This window comes from Arachis stenosperma, chromosome 9, assembly GCF_014773155.1.
Source record: "Arachis stenosperma cultivar V10309 chromosome 9, arast.V10309.gnm1.PFL2, whole genome shotgun sequence".
Classification (NCBI taxonomy): Eukaryota; Viridiplantae; Streptophyta; class Magnoliopsida; order Fabales; family Fabaceae; genus Arachis; species Arachis stenosperma.
In genome coordinates, this window is record NC_080385.1 from 102479457 (window position 1) to 102501613 (window position 22157).

The window sequence follows — 22157 nt, forward strand, 5'->3', positions numbered from 1 at the left end:
TCGTTCTTGTTCAATTGTCAATCTGAACTTGAATTCTTCATTATTTTCAACAACGAGATAACTAATGATAGAGGAGAATGAGAAAAAGGAAGGAGGAGAAGAAATTCTAATAAAAATAGAAGGAGGAAGAAGAGGAGAAGGTGATGTTGGTGATAGTAAAACAAGAAGAAACTCGAGAAGGTAAAACAAAAAGGAAAAGATGAATAAGAAAAAAAAGAAGAAAATAGTGATGATGATGAAAAAAAGAAGAAGCAGCAGCAGAAGATAAGGAGGAGGGAAAAAAGAGTTTTAAATTATGCAGAACTTATTAGCACACATACACAAAAAATTCTTAGAAAATACACCCTAATAGTTTCGTGTTACACCCAAATTTACTGCAAATATAGAAAAGTGTTTCCTTTAATGCTGCATTTTTTTTCTTCATCTTTTTTCCTTATTTTTTTCTTTCTTTTAGTTGAATGAATGTAAGTTCATCATCTTTCAAGTAATTTTGTATCATTATATGTTTTTTTTCTTCTTTGTTTGAAATTTTTTGTTTTTATTCTTGTTAAAAGAGTAAAATAAAAAGAAATTTAATATGAATAAGAAAAAAAGAAGAAGATGATGATGATGATGAAAAAGAAGAAGAAGTAACAGAAGATGAGGAGGAGGGAGAAGAAGAGTTTTGAATTATGCCGAATTTATCAGCACACATACACAAAAAATTCTTAAAAAATACACCCAAATATCTTCGTGTTACACCCAAATTTGCTGCAAATACAAAAAAGTATTTTTTTTAATACCGAAATTTTACATTACATTCAATTCAATTAATCAACGATGAAACATTATTCACCTACAGAATCATAAACTGGTAACGAAAAAATTAACTAGAATCGAACCACACTTCAGCTACTTGATTGGATTAAAAACAATGATCAATTTCGTTTTGGTTAAGATAATCTAAACTTGAGTTATTCATTATCTTCAACAACGAGATAAAGAGGAGAAGGAGGAAAATGAAGGAGGAGAAAAAATTCTAATAAAAAAAAAGAAGGAGGAAAAGGATGAGGAAGAGGAGGTGGTGGTGTTGGTGACGACGATAACAAAAGAGAAAAAGAACGTGCAGTAATGGCACGAAGAAGAACGTGTGCGCGTTGATTGAAATCTGTTAAATTAAGAAGCGCGTGAAATGTGCGTGCGTAAGACGTGCGCGTGAGAATGATTTAGGAAAAATGACTTATATAGACTTGTATAATAAAATAACTTGTATGTGAAGAATAATTGATATAAATATTTATTAAAATATTTTTAGTTATTAAAAAAATATTATTAAAGTTTTAATTTTTATTCCTCTTATGTTTTTATTTTTTTGAGATATTAAAAAGACTAAAATTGTATTCCAAAATTTAAATTTAAATTTTACTAATTACTAAATACAATCTCAATACTCAATCCTTTCAATACTAAAGACCATACTAAATCAATATACAAACACTACTTGAATAATTCTTACAACATTTTTTAATTAAAAAAAGAACTATACACACATATACTGATGTACAAGTGTATAGTGTACAAGTACGGTATAGGTGTGGCCCTACGACAATCCAAATATGACTTCTACCCACCACTTATCGCACAATCCTTATCCGCATTGGTCCACCATCTCGTCTTTTTCTCTGCCCTCTCTCTAGTCTCTCCTCTTCAATCTCTCGACACAATCACATATCTTTTTCCCTCATTCTCATCCGTTTCGCTTTATTTATCTTCTTTCCTACTCAAACCAAAACCCTCCTTCTTTCTCGTTCTCAGCAACCCCCTCCAACTCCAATTAATCGCCGCGCTTTCACGCACACACCTTTTTTATCCGATTAAGAAGAGCGAGGGTATTCTTGTCAATTCGCCATTACTTCTGTATGGCGTTGTTTGGGGTTATGGAGATGGCAACAGCTGTCGACATACTGTCCGACCTTGTTGTGTTCATCGCTCCGCTTTGGATTGCCGTTATAGTCGGCGTTGTCCTCGGTTGGGCCTGGAAGCCCAAGTGGGCCGACAACTTGGCTTCCATCGAGCCCACCTCCAACAACTACTACCTCCCCAAGCTTCGCCTCCCTTCTTGGGCTGCTTTGGGTTCCACCTCTGGTCCCCACACCGACCTTTCTTCCTTCTCCGTTTCCACCAGGTGCGCTTTGAAATTCAGTTGAATTCAGTTATGTTTCTTTTTTTTTCCGGTTTCGTTGCTGATTTGTATAACCGGTTTTCGGTTTCTTGCTACTTGCCACGTGGCACACACAGTTCGGGTGCGGGGTCGAGTTCGTTGCAACGGAATGATGGGGAGAACGAGGTTAGTGCTCTGGTGACGGAACAGGACTTGAAGCACTTGAGTATGTTAGTTGAAGAAAAAGATGGTGGACCCGCGTGGATTCAGATGATGGACCGTTCTACTCCTACTATGAGCTACCAAGCTTGGCGTAGGGACCCTGAGGTACTCACTACACACCTTTCGAAATTCGTTATTCTTGTAATTGCAAGAACTGTGGCTGCATCTGAAGTCACAACCACAATCTAAACCACAAAATGCTATAGTAACGGTGATCGAATTTTGAGACCAATTGCATTGCATGATACATTCTGGGTGCTGACTTGGTTTTGGATGAATTTGAATGTGTTTGCATTTGTTAGACTGGGCCGCCGCAGTACCGAAGTAGAACCGTGTATGAAGATGCAACTCCTGAGCTGTTGAGGGATTTCTTCTGGGATGACGAGTATCGGTTGAAGTGGGATGACATGCTTATACATGCTTCAACCTTACAAGAGTGCCCTGTTACTGGGACTATGATGGTACATTGGGTTCGCAAGGTAAGTGCTGGACACCGGAGTCAATCTCAACTTCCTTTTGGATTTAGATGTTTCTTGCAACTGCCTTTGGCATATTCTCATGTGTTGCGAATTGCAATTCTCGCTTGCTGCAGTTCCCCTTCTTTTGCAGTGATAGAGAATATATCATTGGTAGAAGAATTTGGGATGCTGGACAAGCTTACTACTGCGTAACAAAGGTTTGTAAATGTTTTCTCTGCTGTCTAATAGTGTAAAATGGTGATGGCTTTGTAACAAAGACTTATGATGTTGCAATTTAGCTTTCAGTTTTTTAGTTGAAAATTTGACTATTATCAAGTTTCTATGATACTTCAGCTCAAAAGAATCACTGTCTTATTGTCATAAAAAATTTATGTTGATTCATCTTGATTATCCATTCTAGAAACATAATTTGTGTCAAAACATACCCTTTTCCTTTCTCTTCCCTTGTCTGCAAATATTTACACACTAGTTTTTTCTAGCTTCATCAGTATGGAGAGACTTGAAATCCATGTCACTAGTATTGTGAAGTGTGCTGCCTTATTGTTTACTCAACCTCGTAGCAATATTAAAGTGAAGTTAGTGGAATTCAATAAGTCATTTCCCTTGACATGGAATAGCTTGTAGCTAAATATGATAATGATCTTATTCTTAGCTAGATATGATTTCTCATTCTTTGGGATGGAGAATTTATATTATATTTCTAATCTCTTATATCAATTTGTTTAGGGTGTCCCTTGTCCATCTATGCCAAGGCACAACAAACCTAAACGAGTTGATCTTTATTATTCAAGCTGGTGCATTCGTCCAGGTAAGAGGAAGCTTAAAGTTTAACTTAAAGTACTTTTTACTTATGTGTGTGTTGCATGTGTTAAGAAATCTTTTACGTGTCTAGATAACTACTTATTATTGAAGCTATCTGCTGTACTTTCTAAAAAGACAGCCAATACTATTATATATAGTCTGATCCTTGGATTAAAAAGATTATGTTAGGAGTAGTAAAGTACATAGAAGAAAGGATATATTAAGAAACAGATATGATGTGAACTAGATAGTAGTGGGGACAGACATATACTTGTTTCCAACTTGTTCAGCTGGCAATGGGAATGAGTTATGAGAGAGAGAGAGAGAGGATTGCTTTCTCTTCTTTGTCTGAATCGTGATATCAGTCCAAGGTGTGAATAATATCATCATACACCTTCATTTATTGGCTCCTATCTGGTATTTATCAAATTTCACTGTCCATTATTAAAATCATAGGGCATGTAGTAGGTGTTGTCTTAAATCGACCATTCAACTTGTATGATGTAATCCCAGTTTTCACCTCCCAGATATTGCTAACTTATGTGTCTCATACTCTAACGTTACTTCGAATCCTACTTAACTGTATTTTCATATTCCAAAACTTCCTTCTCCACAGTTCAACTTTTAAATTTACTCGTTCCAAATCAACTTAGACATTGCCTTATGTTATAAAAAAGTATTCTATCAAAATTTATAATCAAGCAGCGAGTCGATCAGAGATATTTTGTAGAACACTAATTTTGTCAAAGTAGGATTTATTACATGGGATGTCAAAGATTTATTTGAATTTTGCATGCTCATTTATTCCATTCTTATATAGACAATAAAACTTATTTGCATATATTTTACATGTGCGGAATAGTTAAATCAAGAAAAGATGACCAGCTGACTGCGTGTGAAGTATTATTGTTTCACCACGAAGATATGGGCATACCCTGGGAAATTGCTAAGCTTGGAGTTCGTCAAGGCATGTGGGGAGCAGTCAAGAAGTTTGATCCTGCACTACGGATATATAAAAAAGAGCGCGCTTCTGGTGCCCCATTGTCACCTTGTGCTCGTTCTGCTAAAATCAATACTAAAATAACTCCAGAATATCTGAGTTCTTTGGAAAATGCAACCAATGACATCATAGAGACCAGAAATGAGGATACTTCTGGAAAACCAATTGGGAGGAACATTCCTAAACTTCTAGTTTTTGGTGGAGTTATTGCCCTTGCCTGCACTGTAGATCAAGGACTGCTGACCAAGGCACTTATATTTGGAGTAGCCCGAAGGGTTGCGAATATTGGAAGGAGGTTCTGATGCATTGCTTTTTTGCTTGTTTTAGAAAGTGCCAAAGGTAAGTCGATCTGAAAAGTAGAATTAGAAAATGGGATCTCACTTGTTAAGCAACTGTTGATTCTGGATCTGGTTGGCAGATATGGATCAGGAGCAATGGTTTTATTCTTTCCCCATTTGTTTGAGCTATATGAAGTAATTTATAAGTACAAATAGGGAGATTGTATATTTGAGTCATTGAAGATTCTCGTGCTGCAGGGCCGACACCAATATTCAGGTTTTTATTTGGTTCACATTTTCTCATAGGTTTTCCCCCACATGCTCTTATTTTCTATCCTTTTGATTCGTATATTGTCCCTCATCTAGCATTTGACTATGAAACCAAGTGAGCAAGATATATGTAGTGCCCTCATAATTTAATTGCAGGGATTAGTTTATTCTGTTTGTCATGCCTCATTAGAAAAAATAAGAGTGCTAGTTGATGAATGGAGGAGACATCTATGATGCTCCGTGATACTTGGAACATGAAATACACAGTCCCCTCCACTTTTTGTGTGTTTTTCATACACTTTGAATACTAGAGAACTGTGTAAGTAAAATCTTTGGGGACTTGAGTTTAATATGTACATGAAACTAGAAGTTAGAGAGAAAGAGTTTCAGCTCTCCAGGAAAGAAATGAATTTTCTGTGAATAATAATTCCTCGGTGGTGAACGTGATGTATAGGGATGTATCCTCATAAATCATCTTTATATTCCTAGTTTCAAAACAAGTAGTGAATTTGAGTGTAAATTTAAAGATATTAATGCATTTAAATTTTTGGGTTTAGTCACCATGTGTTTTTACGAATAAAAAAATTTAGAGTATATACCTAGATAGGTTTTTAAGAATTTTACATCGGATGTTTTGGTCTTTTGGAAAATTTTATTACGTTGAGGTCTTTAAATTTTATAAAAATATATAAGTTTTTATTTTAGTCAATTCTGGTGTTTTTAATTGGACAAATAAATAAGTTTTTAAAAAATGTGATAGAAGGATTTATAGGTTTTATTTTTGTAAAGTTTAGGAATCTTAACGTAATAAAATATTTTGGAGACGAAAACGTTTTATTCGAAATTTATATACTCAAATTTATTATAAAAAATTGTGTAAAGTTTGATTTTCAATATAATTGATGTGTATTTATTAAAACAGATGGTTTGAAATTTTTACTAATAGTAATTTTAAATTTGTTACAAGGGTTAGTTAAAACCTAAATTTTTTACTTTCTTTGGGGATTAGAAGAATTGTTGAGCGGTAAAATTTTTATTTTTTAAAATTTGTAGTATTTGTATTTGGTAAATTAAATTAAAAGTGGTTTTTAATAAACATAAGTAAAAGTGTGTTTAGTAAAATAACTTTTAAAATTTTAAAATATTATATAGATATTAATATAAGAATTAAATTTGAATATTAATTAATATATGAGGTTATATTAGATATTTTAATTTGGATAAGCACAAGTTAATTTTAAAAAAATTTTTCTTTAGGTGCTCTAAAAAATATCTTTAATTTTTAAAAACGACAAATATAAACACATGAGCTTTTTATTTATCAAATGCAAAATGAAGTGGATAAACAACTTAATTAAATTTTTTTTAAAAAAATAGTTTAAACAATAAATATTTATATTAAAAATAATTTATAAATAAATTATTTTGTGTTTGTTTTTTTAGTTCTAAAAGTATTTATTTTAAAAGAAATATAATAAAAAAAATTTTATTATGAGAAAAGTCATTTTGTTTAACTTATCTATAAATACTTAAATAATTTTTTAAAAACTTATAATTTAATTTTAAAATTTACACCAAATATTAATATTACTAATTTTTATAAGTTAAAAGTTCAAAAAAATAACTTTTAAAATTTTTCAAATGGACCTTAAATCAAACTTGTAATGGATTCATATGAAAACTTTAAAACTTTATACTTTGCTTATTTAATGAACACCCTTCCCCAGTCAACTTTCCTCAATTTCCCAAATGTTAATGAATCTGGGAATTTATCCAAGGAGAGAATGCCTAGTAGTAGTGTTAGTGTCAAATTTCACAATTCTCCTGTAATTTAGGATCTTTTTTTTTTGTAACTCCTGTAATTTAGGATCTACTAAAGGTTTGGTTTCAACGGTGGCAGTGAAAATTTCGCAAATTAAATTTATGTGTAATTATTATTATTATTATTCAAATTTATTATCATATGTTCTAAAGATACATTAAAATTAGGGGTAAGTACTGTTTTGGTCCCTAAAGTTTAGAGCCAGAATCGAAATCGTCCCTCTTCTAATTTTTGATTTAAAATCATCCTTAATGTTTTTTTTATATTAAAATCGCCCTTTTTATTAAAATTTTTAATTTAATTCCTAAACTACCCCTATTCCTATTTTAATAATAAAAATTATAAATAAAAAAAAAACAAAACAAAACGCGTGTTTAGGGAAGGGGGGAGAAAACGCGTGAGTGGGGGGGGGGGTATACAAGGTGCAGGGGCAGGGGAGGGAAAGGGAAGGGAAGGGGGGAGGGGGATGGCGTCGGGGAGGGAGCAGCTCGCTGTTGCTCGCGTTGCTGTCGTTAGACCCTGTCGCCGCCGTTCGTGCTTCAGTCGCCGCCACCATCGCGCCGTTTGCATCGTGCCATCGTGAGAAGAACCACGAAGAGAGATGGATCAGGAGTGAGGGGGTCACGGGCTTGGAGCCACCGCGCCTTCATCACCACCGCGTCCTCGCCGCGCTGCCGCCGTCGTCCTCACGACGCTACCGGGGGTGGAGATAGAAAGAGGGGGGGGGGGGGAGAAACAGGGAGGTCGCCGTCGTGACCCCCTCGTCGTCGTCGGCTTCCGCTCCGCTGCTGCTCGCTGCCTCTACTTCTTGCTTCGATTTCTGTTTCTGCATCGTCTTCTGCTTCTTCTGCTTCTTGATTTGTTGAATCTTTGATTTGTTGAATCATTGTTGGATTTGAGTTGTTGGTTTTCTTGATTTCTGAATTGTTGTTTGCTGTTGATGGAAGAAGTTTGTTAATTGATCTCTGTTAGTTGTTTGCTGTGGTGGTGGTGTTGGTGTTGGTGTTGGTGTTGGTGGCGGTGGAGGAGGTAATTGTATTGGTAGTGGTGAGGGTATTTTTGTCCAAAAAAAATTATAAGGACGATTTTAATAAGAAAAACAACATTAAGAATGATTTTAAATTCAAAATTAGAAGAGGGACGATTTCGATTCTGGCCCTAAACTTTAGGGACCAAAACAGTACTTACCCCTTAAAATTATTATTACTAGAAGTTTTTAAAATTTTTAATTCAATAAATGTATAATAAATGTATCATTTTTTTAAATTGATATATTATTATTATTATTATTATTATTATTATTATTATTGTAAAAGATACTAGAATCGCTTGTTAAACTACCCAATAACAAAATTAATATTTTTTATTTCATAAATTCATTGTGATTTCTGACTGGTATTTTAGCTTGCCATCCCATCTTCTTAGGACATGGCCTTATCTATCTGCTTATTATATCTATCATATGAAGATTATTTTTATTTTATTTTATTTTTAACAGTCGATGGAGTTCTGTCCCAAAGAATAGCCTTTGGGGTTTACGAAATGATCAACATTGTTGTCGTTACTTTAGACCTTCACGCCTTTCGTTTAGTTTTGATACACTGTCTTCTTTCCAACAAAGCTGATGGAATATCAATTATTGTGATGATGGCCCCGGATGAAGTCCCGTTGCAAACAGTGAATAATAATAATTCGAGTGAAAAAGCATAGCATCAAATATGTATCTCCAATATCCAAAGTTGCCATGCCAACCATATGGAGACATATATATAGGCAATATAGCATTCCACCATGGAAGTTTCGGACCAATTCTTCAAATTCATAATTTGTATTTCTTTCCCTTTAGTGGGAGAAGTTGATCCCTCAAATCAAATTATTTGATGAAGGACATCTCTTTCAATAATTTTACACTTAAAATTGCCTTTTTAGGACATCTTTTCTTTTAGTAATTTTACACTTCAAATTGGTTTTTTTTTTTTAGTTAACATGTATCCTATGCACATATTAAAGTTACTAACAAAAAAAAATTTATTATAGAGAAAAATGCTAAAGAATCATCAAAATTTATTATTTTTGACAATTAATTAGCCATTAATATTTAAACGTATGGGCTAAAGTATATGTTGGTTGTTGACTATAATAAAATTCTGCTCTTTTCTTCAATATAATTATTTTATATTTATTAAAATAAAAAGTTAACAAAATTTTACTAATAATAATCTTAATTTGTTCTCTTAAGATACATATTAGTTAAACTTTTTTTTCATTAATAACTAGCACTTCTATAATTGAAAAATAAAAAAATTATTCATTCATAGTTCTGTATAATTTAAAATAAAATTGAAATACTTATATTAAGATCTTATCTTTTCAAAGACATATTTAAAAACAACATTGATAATTGAATTTATAGATATTTCATAATAATTCCTTAACAAAACTTTCAAGTTATTGTTACTCTTAATTTTTGAAAGTTGGTCATGATAAAATGCCATATGAAAAATACAATCCAATATAAGATATGATTTTGTTTTCAAGACATATTTATTATGATAACAAAATATATTATTATATAAAATTGTCTTTGTTAAAATTTATAGGAAGATTTCATTTGTTGGTACTATCTTCATCCTTAGAAACCAAAATGACTTTTTAAAATTTCTTAACTTGTAGCCTTGTATTATTATAAAAATTCATTGAATTGATGGGTGTTCATTAGTAATATCACTGGGACATTAAATCTAAGTATTAGTTTGTGCGGAGACAACCTAAAAGAAGTTAAAGTCTTCAATAATTTCGAGCCAAAGAGGTCTAATTAATATTTTATATTCTTGTCATCTATATAGATTGAATTTGAATTAAGATATAATTTTTTCTCTCTAAAAATAACAGGCATAAAATGGTTGTTGACCTCTTTCACACTATCTACTATAATAGTCAATATAGTTCTTACTTTAAAAAAATCTTTTGATGACATATTGTCCAAAATATTTTGATAAAAAAATAATGAGCTAACACATAAAATGCCATGTCTAAAAAAGGAATGATGATAGTTTCTAGAATACATAATTCATATTTGTGTTGTCTCTTCTTGATATAAAGTAGTTGTGTCTATAGAAAATCTGATTTCTTTGGCTAGTTTGAGCACTTGACAAAAGTGTCAAAGATAAAACGAATTTACAATTAAATGTACCTTGTCTTGATCCATGTAGAATTATAAGAAAAATTTGTCTAAAATTTTCACTTCGTACAATCACTTTCTCTCAAAAAGATAAATCTTGATTATATGTCAGAGATAACCTCATGCTATATTTTAAGAATTTATCAAATATTTTTATAGTAGTACTTGTTAACCATGGGAGCCTTATTCCATGTTATAAGTTTGATTCTCTATAACAATCTTGCTTGAGGAAGAACTTTATTTGATGTTACATATAAAATCCTCCATTGTATTTAATAATTTTTAAAACCTTGAGTATATTGTTCTTCCATTAGAAAGATGTAACTCTACTTGGAGCATCGTTCAGTTTTGAGTAAATATCAATCAATATCATGCTCTAACAAAATACTTTTCTAATATTGCTCTATGACCATACTTAGGAATGGTAGCTGCAATTCATCCTAAAATATAGTCTTTTAATGTTCTACTATTTCAACACATATTAGAAGATTCTATAAACTATGTATAGCTCATTCTCCAAATGAAATGAAAATCAAAACACAAATGGTTCTATCTATTGGATTCCGTAGACAAATAGATGTCATGCTACAAATAGCTCATTCTCCATTCTCTCTTCCGTCTTTCATTTTTCATTAGTTTTAGGTTTTATATTAGATTAGGATTTAGAACTTTTTTGCACTATGGGCAACTAATCCTCCATTGTTAAAGTTTTGAGCTCTATTTACTTTGATGAATCAATAATTATTTGTTCTTTTACTCTTAATTAATATTTTGATTATTGTTTAAGAATTGGTTTCGTTCTTCATACTAAGAATTAGTGATTATTGAAAAATAACTCTAATTCAACTTGAATTCTATTCGAGTCTTAGAAAAGTTATATCATTAGAATTACAGCTTAAAACCAATCTCTCATAATTTCTAATTATCTGAACTTAATGTGGTACATTACATATAACTGCATTATGCTTTGGGGTTCTTAGGATTATGTGGCATATAAATCAGAATTTGAACTTCACCCTCTAATGCAACTGAGTGATCAAGGGATTGATGATTAGTTGCATTAGAAGAGATTGGATTGCCTAGGAAAAGGAATTTAATCACTTGGGATTTGTCATAAACATAATCATTACATGATCAAGGTAGTTGACATTGAATATTAATCCAGAAATTTAAATATCTCTGACACCTTAACTATCTTTGTCATATTATTTTCTTAACCAATTTTAGTTTGCTTTTATTTAATTCTCTGTTTTTATATTATTTGCTATTGAAACCCTAAATTTTGATTGTCTGACTAGAATAATCAATTGACTATTGTTTGCTTAATCCGTTAATCCTCGTAGGATCGATATTCACTCACCTGAGTTTATTACTTGATACGACTCGGTGCACTTGTCGGTAAGTTGTGAATTGTAAAATCTGCACCACCTATATACGTTTTTCTTGTGTGTGGATGTTTCAATCTGTAATGTCATGTTCTGTAGAATTTAATTTTGACCTCCAAACTTCCAAAAGCCATAACTTTCTCTACAAAAATAATTTTGCTTCCATTGTTTTAAGGCAATAAACTAGACATCCTCAATTTTATGACAAAATAAACTCCACAAATTTGAATATCCGACTTTAAATCAATTCTTTCAACCATCATTCAAAACTAAGCCATACTCATTTATTTCATTCTCAACTCTCTATGTTTTTTTCACTCAACAACTCATTAAATAGAAAAATCTCAATCCAAATATTCACTTCTCATTATCAACCTTATCTATTCACACACATAATAATCTCTATCACAAGCATATAATTCACAACTAAAACCAAGATCATAAGTTGGTATCATTATCATAAGTTCATTCTCAATGATCTTAAGCAATAACACATGACAACATCATATCATGCATAATTCATGAATATCCTCACGTCAACTAGCATAGGATTTCACATAACATTACATAATGATTATTTATAAAACAAAACTCATACCTTGAACAGTGATACCACTAGATTTGTTGGATTTCTCCTAGTGTTCAATCAACTCCAAATCAACCTATTTCATTAATTTAACTATATTATTACTTAGGACTTTTGACAAAATTGAAACAAATGAGGAAGAGAGTTTTTGTCACCTTATACCTTGAAAGTATGACACCCAAAAGTCCTTGAGCATGTGTTGTCATCTCCTTTAAGAATTAAACACGCAAATTTTAGGTTCCATGAACCCTAAACACAAAAATAAGGAAAAAAGAAAGGAGATGAGAGTTTTTTTTATCTCAAACACTTACCTCAATAGGTGGTATGAATGCGAAGAGGAAGTGAGAGAAACACGAACCTACAAACAGGTCATCAACTATAACTCTAGTTTATGAGAAAAATGAATTTGAAAATAATGATGAATAATGCTCCAACTCTCTTTTCTTCTTAACTCACATTTCTCTTCTCTATTTCTAGAAGAATTAGAATGAAAAGAAAGAAATAAAGGGAGAGAGAGATATACGTGACTGTCAATTTGGATGAAAGGATAATTTTATATTTTTCCCAGTCTCAAACCTCTCTCCAGTTTAGGAGTTTTATTAAAACTTAGGGAGTTTGATGTTTCAGAGAGTATACCTATGAGGTAGACATATTCCAGCTTCAGAGGATGATATCAAATTCATGTTGAACTTGCCATAGCTATGTAAGTGATGAGCGGATAATTTATACGCTTTTTGGCATTGTTTTTAGGTAGTTTTTAGTAGGATCTAGCTACTTTTAGGGATGTTTTCATTAATTTTTATGTTAAATTCACATTTCTGGACTTTACTATGAGTTTGTGTGTTTTTCTGTGATTTCAGATATTTTCTGGCTGAAATTGAGGGACCTGAGCAAAACTCTGATAAGGAGGCTGACAAAGGACTGCTGATGTTGTTGGATTCTGACCTCCCTGCACTCAAAATGGATTTTCTGGAGCTACAGAACTCCAAATGGTGCGCTCTCAATGGTGTTGGAAAGTAGACATCCAGAGATTTCCAGTAATATATAATAGTCCATACTTTGTTCGAGATTAGATGATACAAACTGGCGTTCAACGCCAGTTTCATGCTGCATTCTGGAGTAAAACGCCAGAAAGACGTCACAAACCAAAGTTAAACGCCAAAAACATGTTACAACTTGGCGTTTAACTCCAAGAGAAGCCTCTGCACGTGCAAAGCTCAAGCTCAGCCCAAGCACACATCAAGTGGGCCCCGGAAGTGGATTTCTGCATCAATTACTTACTTCTGTAAACCCTAGTAGCTAGTTTAGTATAAATAGAACTTTTTACTATTGTACTAGTGTCCGGTCTTGGATTGTCTAGTCTTTTACCATTCAATTTTAGACCTTCATGGGGCTGGCCATTCGGCCATGCCAGGACCATTATCACTTATGTACTTTCAACGGTGGAGTTTCTACACACCATAGATTAAGGGTGTGGAGCTCTGCTGTACCTCGAGTTTCAATGCAATTACTACTATTTTCTATTCAATTTAGCTTATTCTTATTCTAAGATATTCGTTGCACCTCAACATGACGAATGTGATGATCTGTTATACTCATCATCATTCTCACCTATGAACGCGTGATTGACAACCACTTCTGTTCTACCTCAGAACGAGCGTGTATCTCTTGGATTCCTTGATCAGAATCTTCGTGGTATAAGCTAGAACCCTTTGGCGGCCATTCTTGAGAATCCGGAAAGTCTAAACCTTGTCTGTGGTATTCTGAGTAGGATTCAGGGATTGAATGACTGTGACGAGCTTCAAACTCGCGATTGTTGGGCGTGGTGACAGATGCAAAAGAATCAATGGATTCTATTCCGACATGATCGAGAACCGACAGATGATTAGTCGTGCTGTGACAGAGCATTTGGACCATTTTCACTGAGATGATGGGATGTAGCCATTGACAACGGTGATGCCCTACATACAGCTTGCTATAGAAAGGACTATGAAGGATTGAAGGAAGGTAGTAGGAAAGCAGAGATCCAACAGGGACAAAGCATCTCCATACACTTATCTGAAATTCCCATAAATAATTTACATAAGTATCTCTTTCATCTATTTTATGCTTTATTTATTATTATTTTCGAAAACCATTATAAATCATTTGAATCCGCCTAACTGAGATTTACAAGATGACCATAACTTGCTTCATACCAACAATCTCCGTGGGATCGACCCTTACTCACGTAAGGTTTATTACTTGGACGACCCAGTGCACTTGCTGGTTAGTTGTGCGGGATTGTGACAAAGTGTGATTCACGTTTGAGAGCGCTACCAAGTTTTTGGCGCCATTGTTGATGATCACAATTTCGTGCACCAAGTTTTTGGCGCCGTTGCCGGGGATTGTTTGAGTTCGGACAACTAATGGCTCATCTTGTTGCTCAGATTAGGTAATTTTCTTTTAAAAAAGTTTTCAAAAATCTTTCAAAAATTTTTCTTTTCTGTTTTTTCCAAAACAATTTTCAAAAAAAATACAAAAAATTCATAAAATAAAAAAAAACCAAAATATTTTGTGTTTCTTGTTTGAGTTTAGTGTCAATTTGTAAGTTTGGTGTCAATTGCATATTTTTATTTTTCTCAAAAATATTTTCGAAAAACTCATGCATGGTGTTCTTCATGATCTTCAAGTTGTTCTTGGTAAGTCTTATTGTTTGATCTTTATATTTTCTTGTTTTGTGTCTTTTGTTGTTTTTCATATGCATTCTTGAATTCTTAGAGTCTAAATATTAAAAATTTCTAAGTTTGGTGTCTTGCATGTTTTTCTTTTCTTGAAAATTTTTCAAAAATAAGTCTTGATGTTCATCTTGACATTCAAAGTGTTCTTGGTGTTCATCTTGACATTCATAGTGTTCTTGCATGCATTATGTGTTTGATTCATAATTTTCATGTTGTGAGTCATTTTTTGTGTTTTTCTCTCTCATAATTAAAAATTTAAAAAAAAAAATAAAAAAATTTATCTTTCCCGTAATTTTCTCATAAATTTCAAAAATTTGAGTTGACTTAGTCAAAAATTAAAAAAAACTTAGCTATTTCTTATAAGTCAAGTCAAATTTTCAATTTTAAAAATCTTATCTTTTCAAAACTTTTTCAAAAAAAAAAATCAAATCTTTTTCATTTTTCTTTCATGATTTTCGAAAATTTGAAAATATTTTTCCAAAATCTTTTCTTATCTTTATTTCATGATTTTCAAAAACTTTACTAACAATTAATGTGATTGATTCAAAAATTTGAAGTTTGTTACTTTCTTGTAAAGAAAGGTTCAATCTTTAAATTCTAAAATCATATCTTTTAGTTTCTTGTTAGTCAAGTAATTAATTTTAATTTTAAAAACCATATCTTTTCAATCATATCTTTTTATCATATCTTCTTAAATCACAGCTTTCTCAAAAATTGATTTTCAATCAACTTCTTATCTTTTCAAAAATTGATTTTCAACTAACTAATTGTCTTTTGGTTGTTTCTTATCTTTTCAAAACCAACTAACCACTTTTCCCTCTCTAATTTTCGAAAACTCCTCACCCCTTTTTCAAAATTCTTTTTAATTAACTAATTGTTTCAAATTTTAATTTTAATTTTGTTTCTTCTTTTAATTTTCAAAAAATCACTAACCCTTTTTCAAAATTAATTTTCGAAAACTCCTCTCTCTCATCTTCTTCTATTTATTTATTTATCTACTAACACTTCTCTTCTACTCAAGAATTCGAACTCATTCCTCCCCCTTGTGTTTGGATTCTTACCTTTTCCTTCTTCTATTCCTTTCTTCTTCTACTAACATAAAGAAATCTCTATACTGTGACATAGAGGATTCCTCTTCTTTTTCTGTTCTCTTCTCTTTCATATGAGCAAGAACAAGGAAAAAGGCATTCTTGTTGAAGCTGATCCTGAACCTGAAAGGACTTTGAAGAGGAAACTAAGAGAAGCTAAATTACAACAAGCTAGAGATAATCTTACTGAAATTTTCGAACAAGAAAAGAATATGGCAGCCGAACCCAACAACAATAATGCAAGGAGGATGCTTGGTGATTATACTACACCTACTTCCAAATTTGATGGAAGAAGCATCTCAATTCCTGCCATTGGAGCAAACAATTTTGAGCTGAAGCCTCAGCTAGTTGCTTTAATGCAACAGAACTACAAGTTCCATGGACTTCCATCAGAAGATCCCTATTAGTTTTTAAATGAATTCTTGCAGATCTGTGAGACTGTTAAGACTAATGGAGTAGATCCTAAAGTCTACAGGCTCATGCTTTTTCCTTTTGCTGTAAGAGACAGAGCTAGAACATGGTTGGATTCACAACCTAAAGATAGCCTGGACTCTTGGGATAAGCTGGTCACGGCCTTCTTGGCTAAGTTCTTTCCTCCTCAAAAGCTGAGCAAGCTTAGAGTGGATGTTCAGACCTTCAAACAAAAAGATGGTGATTCCCTCTATGAAGCTTGGGAAAGATACAAGCAGATGACCAAAAGGTGTCCTTCTGACATGCTTTCAGAGTGGACCATTTTGGATATATTCTATTATGGTCTATCTGAGTTCTCCAAGATGTCATTGGACCATAGTACAGGTGGATCCATTCACCTAAAGAAAACGCCTGCAGAAGCTCAAGAACTTATTGACATGGTTGCAAAGAACTTATTGACATGGTTGCAAATAACACCTCCCTAGGAGAATTGAGTTCCAACATGGGGCAACTAAGGGTGGAGCACCAAGAACATGCCATCCTCCTCCATGAAATTAGAGAAGATCAAAGAATCATGAGAGTGGAGCAACAAAGACAAGGAAGAGACATTGAGGAGCTCAAGCACTCCAGAGGACCTTCAAGAGGAAGAACAAGCCGCCATCACTAAGGTGGACCCGTTCTTTAATCTCCTTGTTCTGTATTTTCTGTTTTTTGAATTTTTATGCTTATGTTTATCCATGTTTGTGTCTTATGATCATTAGTGTCTTAGTGTCTATGCCTTAAAGCTATCAATATGAATCCATCACCTTTCTTAAATGAAAACTGTTTTTATCACAAAAGAACAAGAAGTACAGGATTTCAAATTCATCTTTAAAACTAGCTTAATTAGTTTGATGTGGTGACAATACTTTTTGTTTTCTGAATGTATGCTTGAACAGTGCATATGTCTTTTGAATTTGTTGTTCATGAATGTTAAAATTGTTGGCTCTTGAAAGAATGATGAAAAAGGAGACATGTTACTGAGGATCTGAAAAATCATAAAAATGATTCTTGAAGCAAGAAAAAGCAGCGAATACAAAAAAAAAAAAGGGGAGAGAAAAAGAAAAAAAAAAAGAAAAAGAAAGAAAAAAGAAGAAAAAGAAAGAAATAAAGTTGTGATCCAAGGCAATAAGAGTGTGCTTAAGAACCCTGGACACCTCTAATTGGGGACTTTAGCAAAGCTGAGTCACAATCTGAAAAGGTTCACCCAATTATGTGTCTGTGGCATGTATGTATCCGGTGGTAATACTGGAAGACAGAGTGCTTTGGGCCACGGCCAAGACTCAATAAGTAGCTGTGTTCAAGAATCATCATACTTAACTAAGAGAATCAATAACACTATCTGGATTCTGAGTTCCTAAAGAAGCCAATCATTCTGAATTTCAAAGGATAGAGTGAGATGCCAAAACTATTCGGAGGCAAAAAGCTACTAGTCCCGCTCATCTAATTTGGAGCTATGTTTCATTGATAATTTGGAGTCTATAGTATATTCTCTTCTTTTTATCTTATTTGATTTTCAGTTGCTTGGGGACAAGCAACAATTTAAGTTTGGTGTTGTGATGAGCGGATAATTTGTACGCTTTTTGGCATTGTTTTTAGTATGTTTTTGGTAGTTTTAGTTGAGTTCTTAGTATATTTTTATTAGTTTTTAGCTAAATTCACTTTTCTGGACTTTACTATGAGTTTGTGTGTTTTTCTGTGATTTCAGGTATTTTCTGGCTGAAATTGAGGGATCTGAGCAAAAATCTGATTCAGAGACTAAAAAGGACTGCAGATGCTGTTGGATTCTGACCTCCCTGCACTCGAAGTGGATTTTCTGGAGCTACAGAAGCCCAATTGGCGCGCTCTCAACGGCGTTGGAAAGTAGACATCCTGGGCTTTCCAGCAATATATGATAGTCCATACTTTGCCCAAGATTTGATGGCCCAAACCGGCGTTCAAAGTCACCCTCAGAATTCCCAGCGTTAAACGCCCAAACTGGCACAAGAATGGGAGTTAAACGCCCAAACTGGCACCAAAACGGGAGTTAAACGCCAAGAAGAGTCTCTACACGAAAAATGCTTCATTGCTCAGCCCAAGCACACACCAAGTGGGCCCGGAAGTGGATTTTTATGTCATTTACTCATCTTTGTACACCTTAGGCTACTAGTTCTCTATAAGTAGGACCTTTTACTATTGTATTTTCATCTTGGTTCTTCTGGTTCCCTCTCTGGGGCCGAAACCAATGATCACTTTTGTTCTTATGTATTTTCAATGGTGGAGTTTCTACACACCATAGATTAAGGTGTGGAGCTCTGCTGTACCTCGAGTATTAATGCAATTACTATTGTTCTTCCATTCAATTCCGCTTGTTCTTTGTCCAAGATATCACTTGTTCTTCAACTTGATGAAGGTGATGATTGACACTCATCACCATTCTCACCTATGAACAAGGTGACTGACAACCATTCTTGTTCTACAAGCATCTGAGGCTTAGTGAATATCTCTTGGGTTCTTTAATCGGAATCTTCGTGGTATAGGCAAGAACTGATGGCGGCATTCAAGAGAATCCGGAAGGTCTAACCTTGTCTGTGGTATTCTGAGTAGGATTCAATGATTGAATGACTGTGATGTGCTTCAAACCTGTAACCTACTGGGCGTTAGTGACAGACGCAAAAGAGGGATTCTATTCCGGTAGGGGAGGGAACCAAACCGGTGATTGGCCGCACTGTGACAGAGTGTATGAGCATTAGCTTTCACTGCGCGGATGGGAGGTAGCTGCTGACAACAGTGAAACCCTACACGAGCTTGCCATGGAAAGGAGTAAGAAGGATTGGATGAAGACAGTAGGAAAGCAGAGAGACGGAAGGGAAGGCATCTTCATACGCTTGTCTGAAGCTCTTACACCAATGATATACATAAGTATCACTATCTTTATCTTTTATGTTATTTTCGTTCATCACCATATCCATTTGAGTCTGCCTGACTGAGATTTACAAGGTGACCATAGCTTGCTTCATACCACCAATCTCCGTGGGATCGACCCTTACTCGCGTAAGGTATTACTTGGACGACCCAGTGCACTTGCTGGTTAGTTGTGCGAAGTTGTAGTGATCACAATTTCGCGCACCAAGTTTTTGGCGCCGTTGCCGGGGATTGTTCTTGTGTATGGACAACTGACGATTCATCTTGTTGCTTAGATTGGGTATTATTTTTCTTCAGAGTTCTTAAGAATGAATTCTAGTGTTTCAAGGTGATGTTCTTATCATCACCAAAGCTGATTGATCATCATCAATTTAGCTCTTGAATGCAATGTCTTGCTGAAGCTTAGCTAGCTATGTCTAATTCCTTTAGATTAAAGCTTTAGACTAACATTGCATGATTCCTGGAATTCTCATTAAGAATTTTGATACCTTTATTTTCCTTTTCACTTAATTTTCGAAAAAGCACAAAAAAAAATTTACAAAATCATAAAATCCAAAAATATTTCTTGTTTGAGTCTAGAGTCTCATCTTAAGTTTAGTGTCAATTGCATGTTTCTGTTCTTATTGCATTCATGCATGTGTCCTCATTGATCTTCAAGTTGTTCTTGATGATTTCCTTGTTTTGATCTTTGAATTCTATTGACTTGAGTGTTTTGTTATATGCATTCTCATTTTGTTAGTGTCAATGGTATTCAAACTGCTAAGTTTGGTGTCTTGCATGCATTGTTATTTGATTCTAGTTGCATTTTGATTATTCCTTTTTATTAAAAATCCAAAAATATTTTTAATTTGTGTCTTTTCAAGTCAATAATACAGAGAATTGAAGATTCAGAACATACTGCAGAGGAATCACACAGAAAAAGCTGGGCATTCAAAATGCCCAGTGAAGAAGACAGACTGGCGTTTAAACGCCAGCCGGGGTGCCTGGCTGGGCGTTTAACACCCAAAAGGGAAGTAGTTTAGGCGTTAAACGCCAGAATGTGCACCATTCTGGGCGTTTAACGCCAGGATGGTGCTAGGGGAAGATTTTGTTTTTTAAATCAAATTTTTTTCAAGTTTTCAAAGTTTTTCAAAATCAAATCTTTTTCAAATCAATCTTTTCAATCAAATGCTTTCAAAATTAATTTCTTTCCTTTTTCAAAGATACTTACTAACAATTAATGATTTGATTGAACATTTTTTGCCTTTTCTGTTAAGGAAGGTTTTATGATTGAATCATATATTTTCTTGTTAGGCAAGTCATTATTTTTTTAAATCAAATCTTTTTAAAATTGTTTTCAAATCAAATCTTTTTAAAATTGTTTTCAAATCAAATCTTTTTAAATTGTTTTCAAATCAAATCTTTTCAATCATATCTTCTTAACCACATCTTTTTCAAAATAGTTTTCAATCAAATCTTTTTAATTTCTAATTTCAAAATCTTTTTCAAAAATCACTTGATTTCTTTTCCACTCTTATTTTCGAAAATCAATTAAGTGTTTTTCAAAATGTTTTCAAAATCTTTTACTTAAATTTTCGAAAATTACTTCCCTTCTTCTCACATCCTTCTATTTATGGACTAACACTATTCCTTAATGCAAAATTCGAACTCCATCTTCTTTGATAAGTTCGAATTTTCTACCTCTGTCTTCCATTTTTCTTCCTCTGACACCTCAAGGAATCTCTATACTGTGACATAGAGGATTCCATATTTTCTTGTTCTCTTCTCTTTCATATGAGCAGGAACAAAGACAAAGGCATTCTTGTTGAAGCTGACCCTGAACCTGAGAGGACCTTGAAGCGAAAGCTAAGAGAAGCTAAGGCACAACTCTCTGTTGAGGACCTGACCGAATTCTTCAAAGAAGAAGAACCCATGACAGACGAAAATAATAACAATGCCAACAATGCAAGGAAGGTGCTGGGTGACTTTACTGCACCTACTCCCAACTTCTATGGGAGAAGCATCTCTATCCCTACCATTGGAGCAAACAACTTTGAGCTTAAGCCTCAATTAGTTTCTCTAATGCAACAGAATTGCAAGTTCCATGGACTTCCATTGGAAGATCCTCATCAGTTCTTAGCTGAATTTTTGCAAATCTGTGACACAGTCAAGACTAATGGGGTAGACCCTGAGGTCTATAGACTGATGCTATTCCCTTTTGCTGTAAGAGACAGAGCAAGAATATGGTTGGATTCACAACCTAAAGAAAGCCTGGATTCTTGGGAAAAGCTAGTCAATGCCTTCTTGGCAAAGTTCTTTCCACCTCAAAAATTGAGTAAGCTTAGAGTGGAAGTCCAAACCTTCAGACAGAAGGATGGTGAATCCCTCTATGAAGCTTGGGAAAGATACAAACAATTAATCAGAAAATGTCCCTCAGACATGCTTTCTGAATGGAGCATCATAGGTATTTTCTATGATGGTCTTTCTGAACTATCCAAGATGTCTTTGGATAGCTCTGCTGGAGGATCTCTTCATCTGAAGAAGACGCCTACAGAAGCTCAAGAGCTAATTGAAATGGTTGCAAATAACCAATTCATGTACACTTCTGAAAGAAATCCTGTGAACAATGGGACTAGTCAGAAGAAAGGAGTTCTTGAGATTGATGCTCTGAACGCCATTTTGGCTCAGAATAAAATATTGACTCAACAAGTTAATTTGATTTCTCAAAGTTTGTCTGGAATGCAAAATGCACCAAGCAGAACTAAGGATGCTTCATCTGAGGAAGAAGCCTATGATCCTGAGAACCCTTCAATGGAAGAGGTGAATTACCTAGGAGAACCCTATGGTAACAC

The 22157-nt window shown here is 33.8% G+C and overlaps 1 protein-coding gene and 1 non-coding gene across 3 annotated transcripts; one reads left to right on the top strand and one right to left on the bottom strand.

The window, feature by feature from the left end:
* Positions 1-1691: 1691 nt before the first annotated feature.
* On the top strand, positions 1692-5617 carry LOC130948602 (uncharacterized). 2 transcript variants are annotated; one of them, XM_057877394.1, is made up of 7 exons: positions 1692-2164; positions 2278-2467; positions 2665-2841; positions 2955-3038; positions 3568-3649; positions 4505-4981; positions 5061-5617. In XM_057877394.1, exons 1-6 carry the CDS (start codon positions 1899-1901, stop codon positions 4942-4944), a joined length of 1239 nt encoding a protein of 412 aa, XP_057733377.1. In that variant the 5' UTR covers positions 1692-1898; the 3' UTR covers positions 4945-4981; positions 5061-5617. The 2 variants fall into 2 exon arrangements, with proteins under 2 accessions (XP_057733377.1, XP_057733376.1); XM_057877393.1 differs by having other exon boundaries at positions 1693-2164; positions 4505-5617.
* A 16025-nt stretch (positions 5618-21642) lies between these two features.
* LOC130953949 (small nucleolar RNA R71) lies at positions 21643-21750 on the bottom strand. The gene has a single exon (XR_009076108.1). It is a non-coding gene; the product is annotated as a small nucleolar RNA R71 (small nucleolar RNA).
* Positions 21751-22157: the final 407 nt, after the last annotated feature.

Excerpts from the sequence above, each read along its gene's own strand:
- LOC130948602 (XM_057877394.1), top strand. The coding sequence starts at position 1,899 with ATGGCGTTGTTTGGGGTTATGGAGATGGCAACAGCTGTCGACATACTG. Across the intron at positions 2,468-2,664 it reads CTTGGCGTAGGGACCCTGAG|ACTGGGCCGCCGCAGTACCG; the intron begins GTACTCACTACA and ends TGCATTTGTTAG. Across the intron at positions 3,650-4,504 it reads AAGCTGGTGCATTCGTCCAG|TTAAATCAAGAAAAGATGAC; the intron begins GTAAGAGGAAGC and ends TGTGCGGAATAG.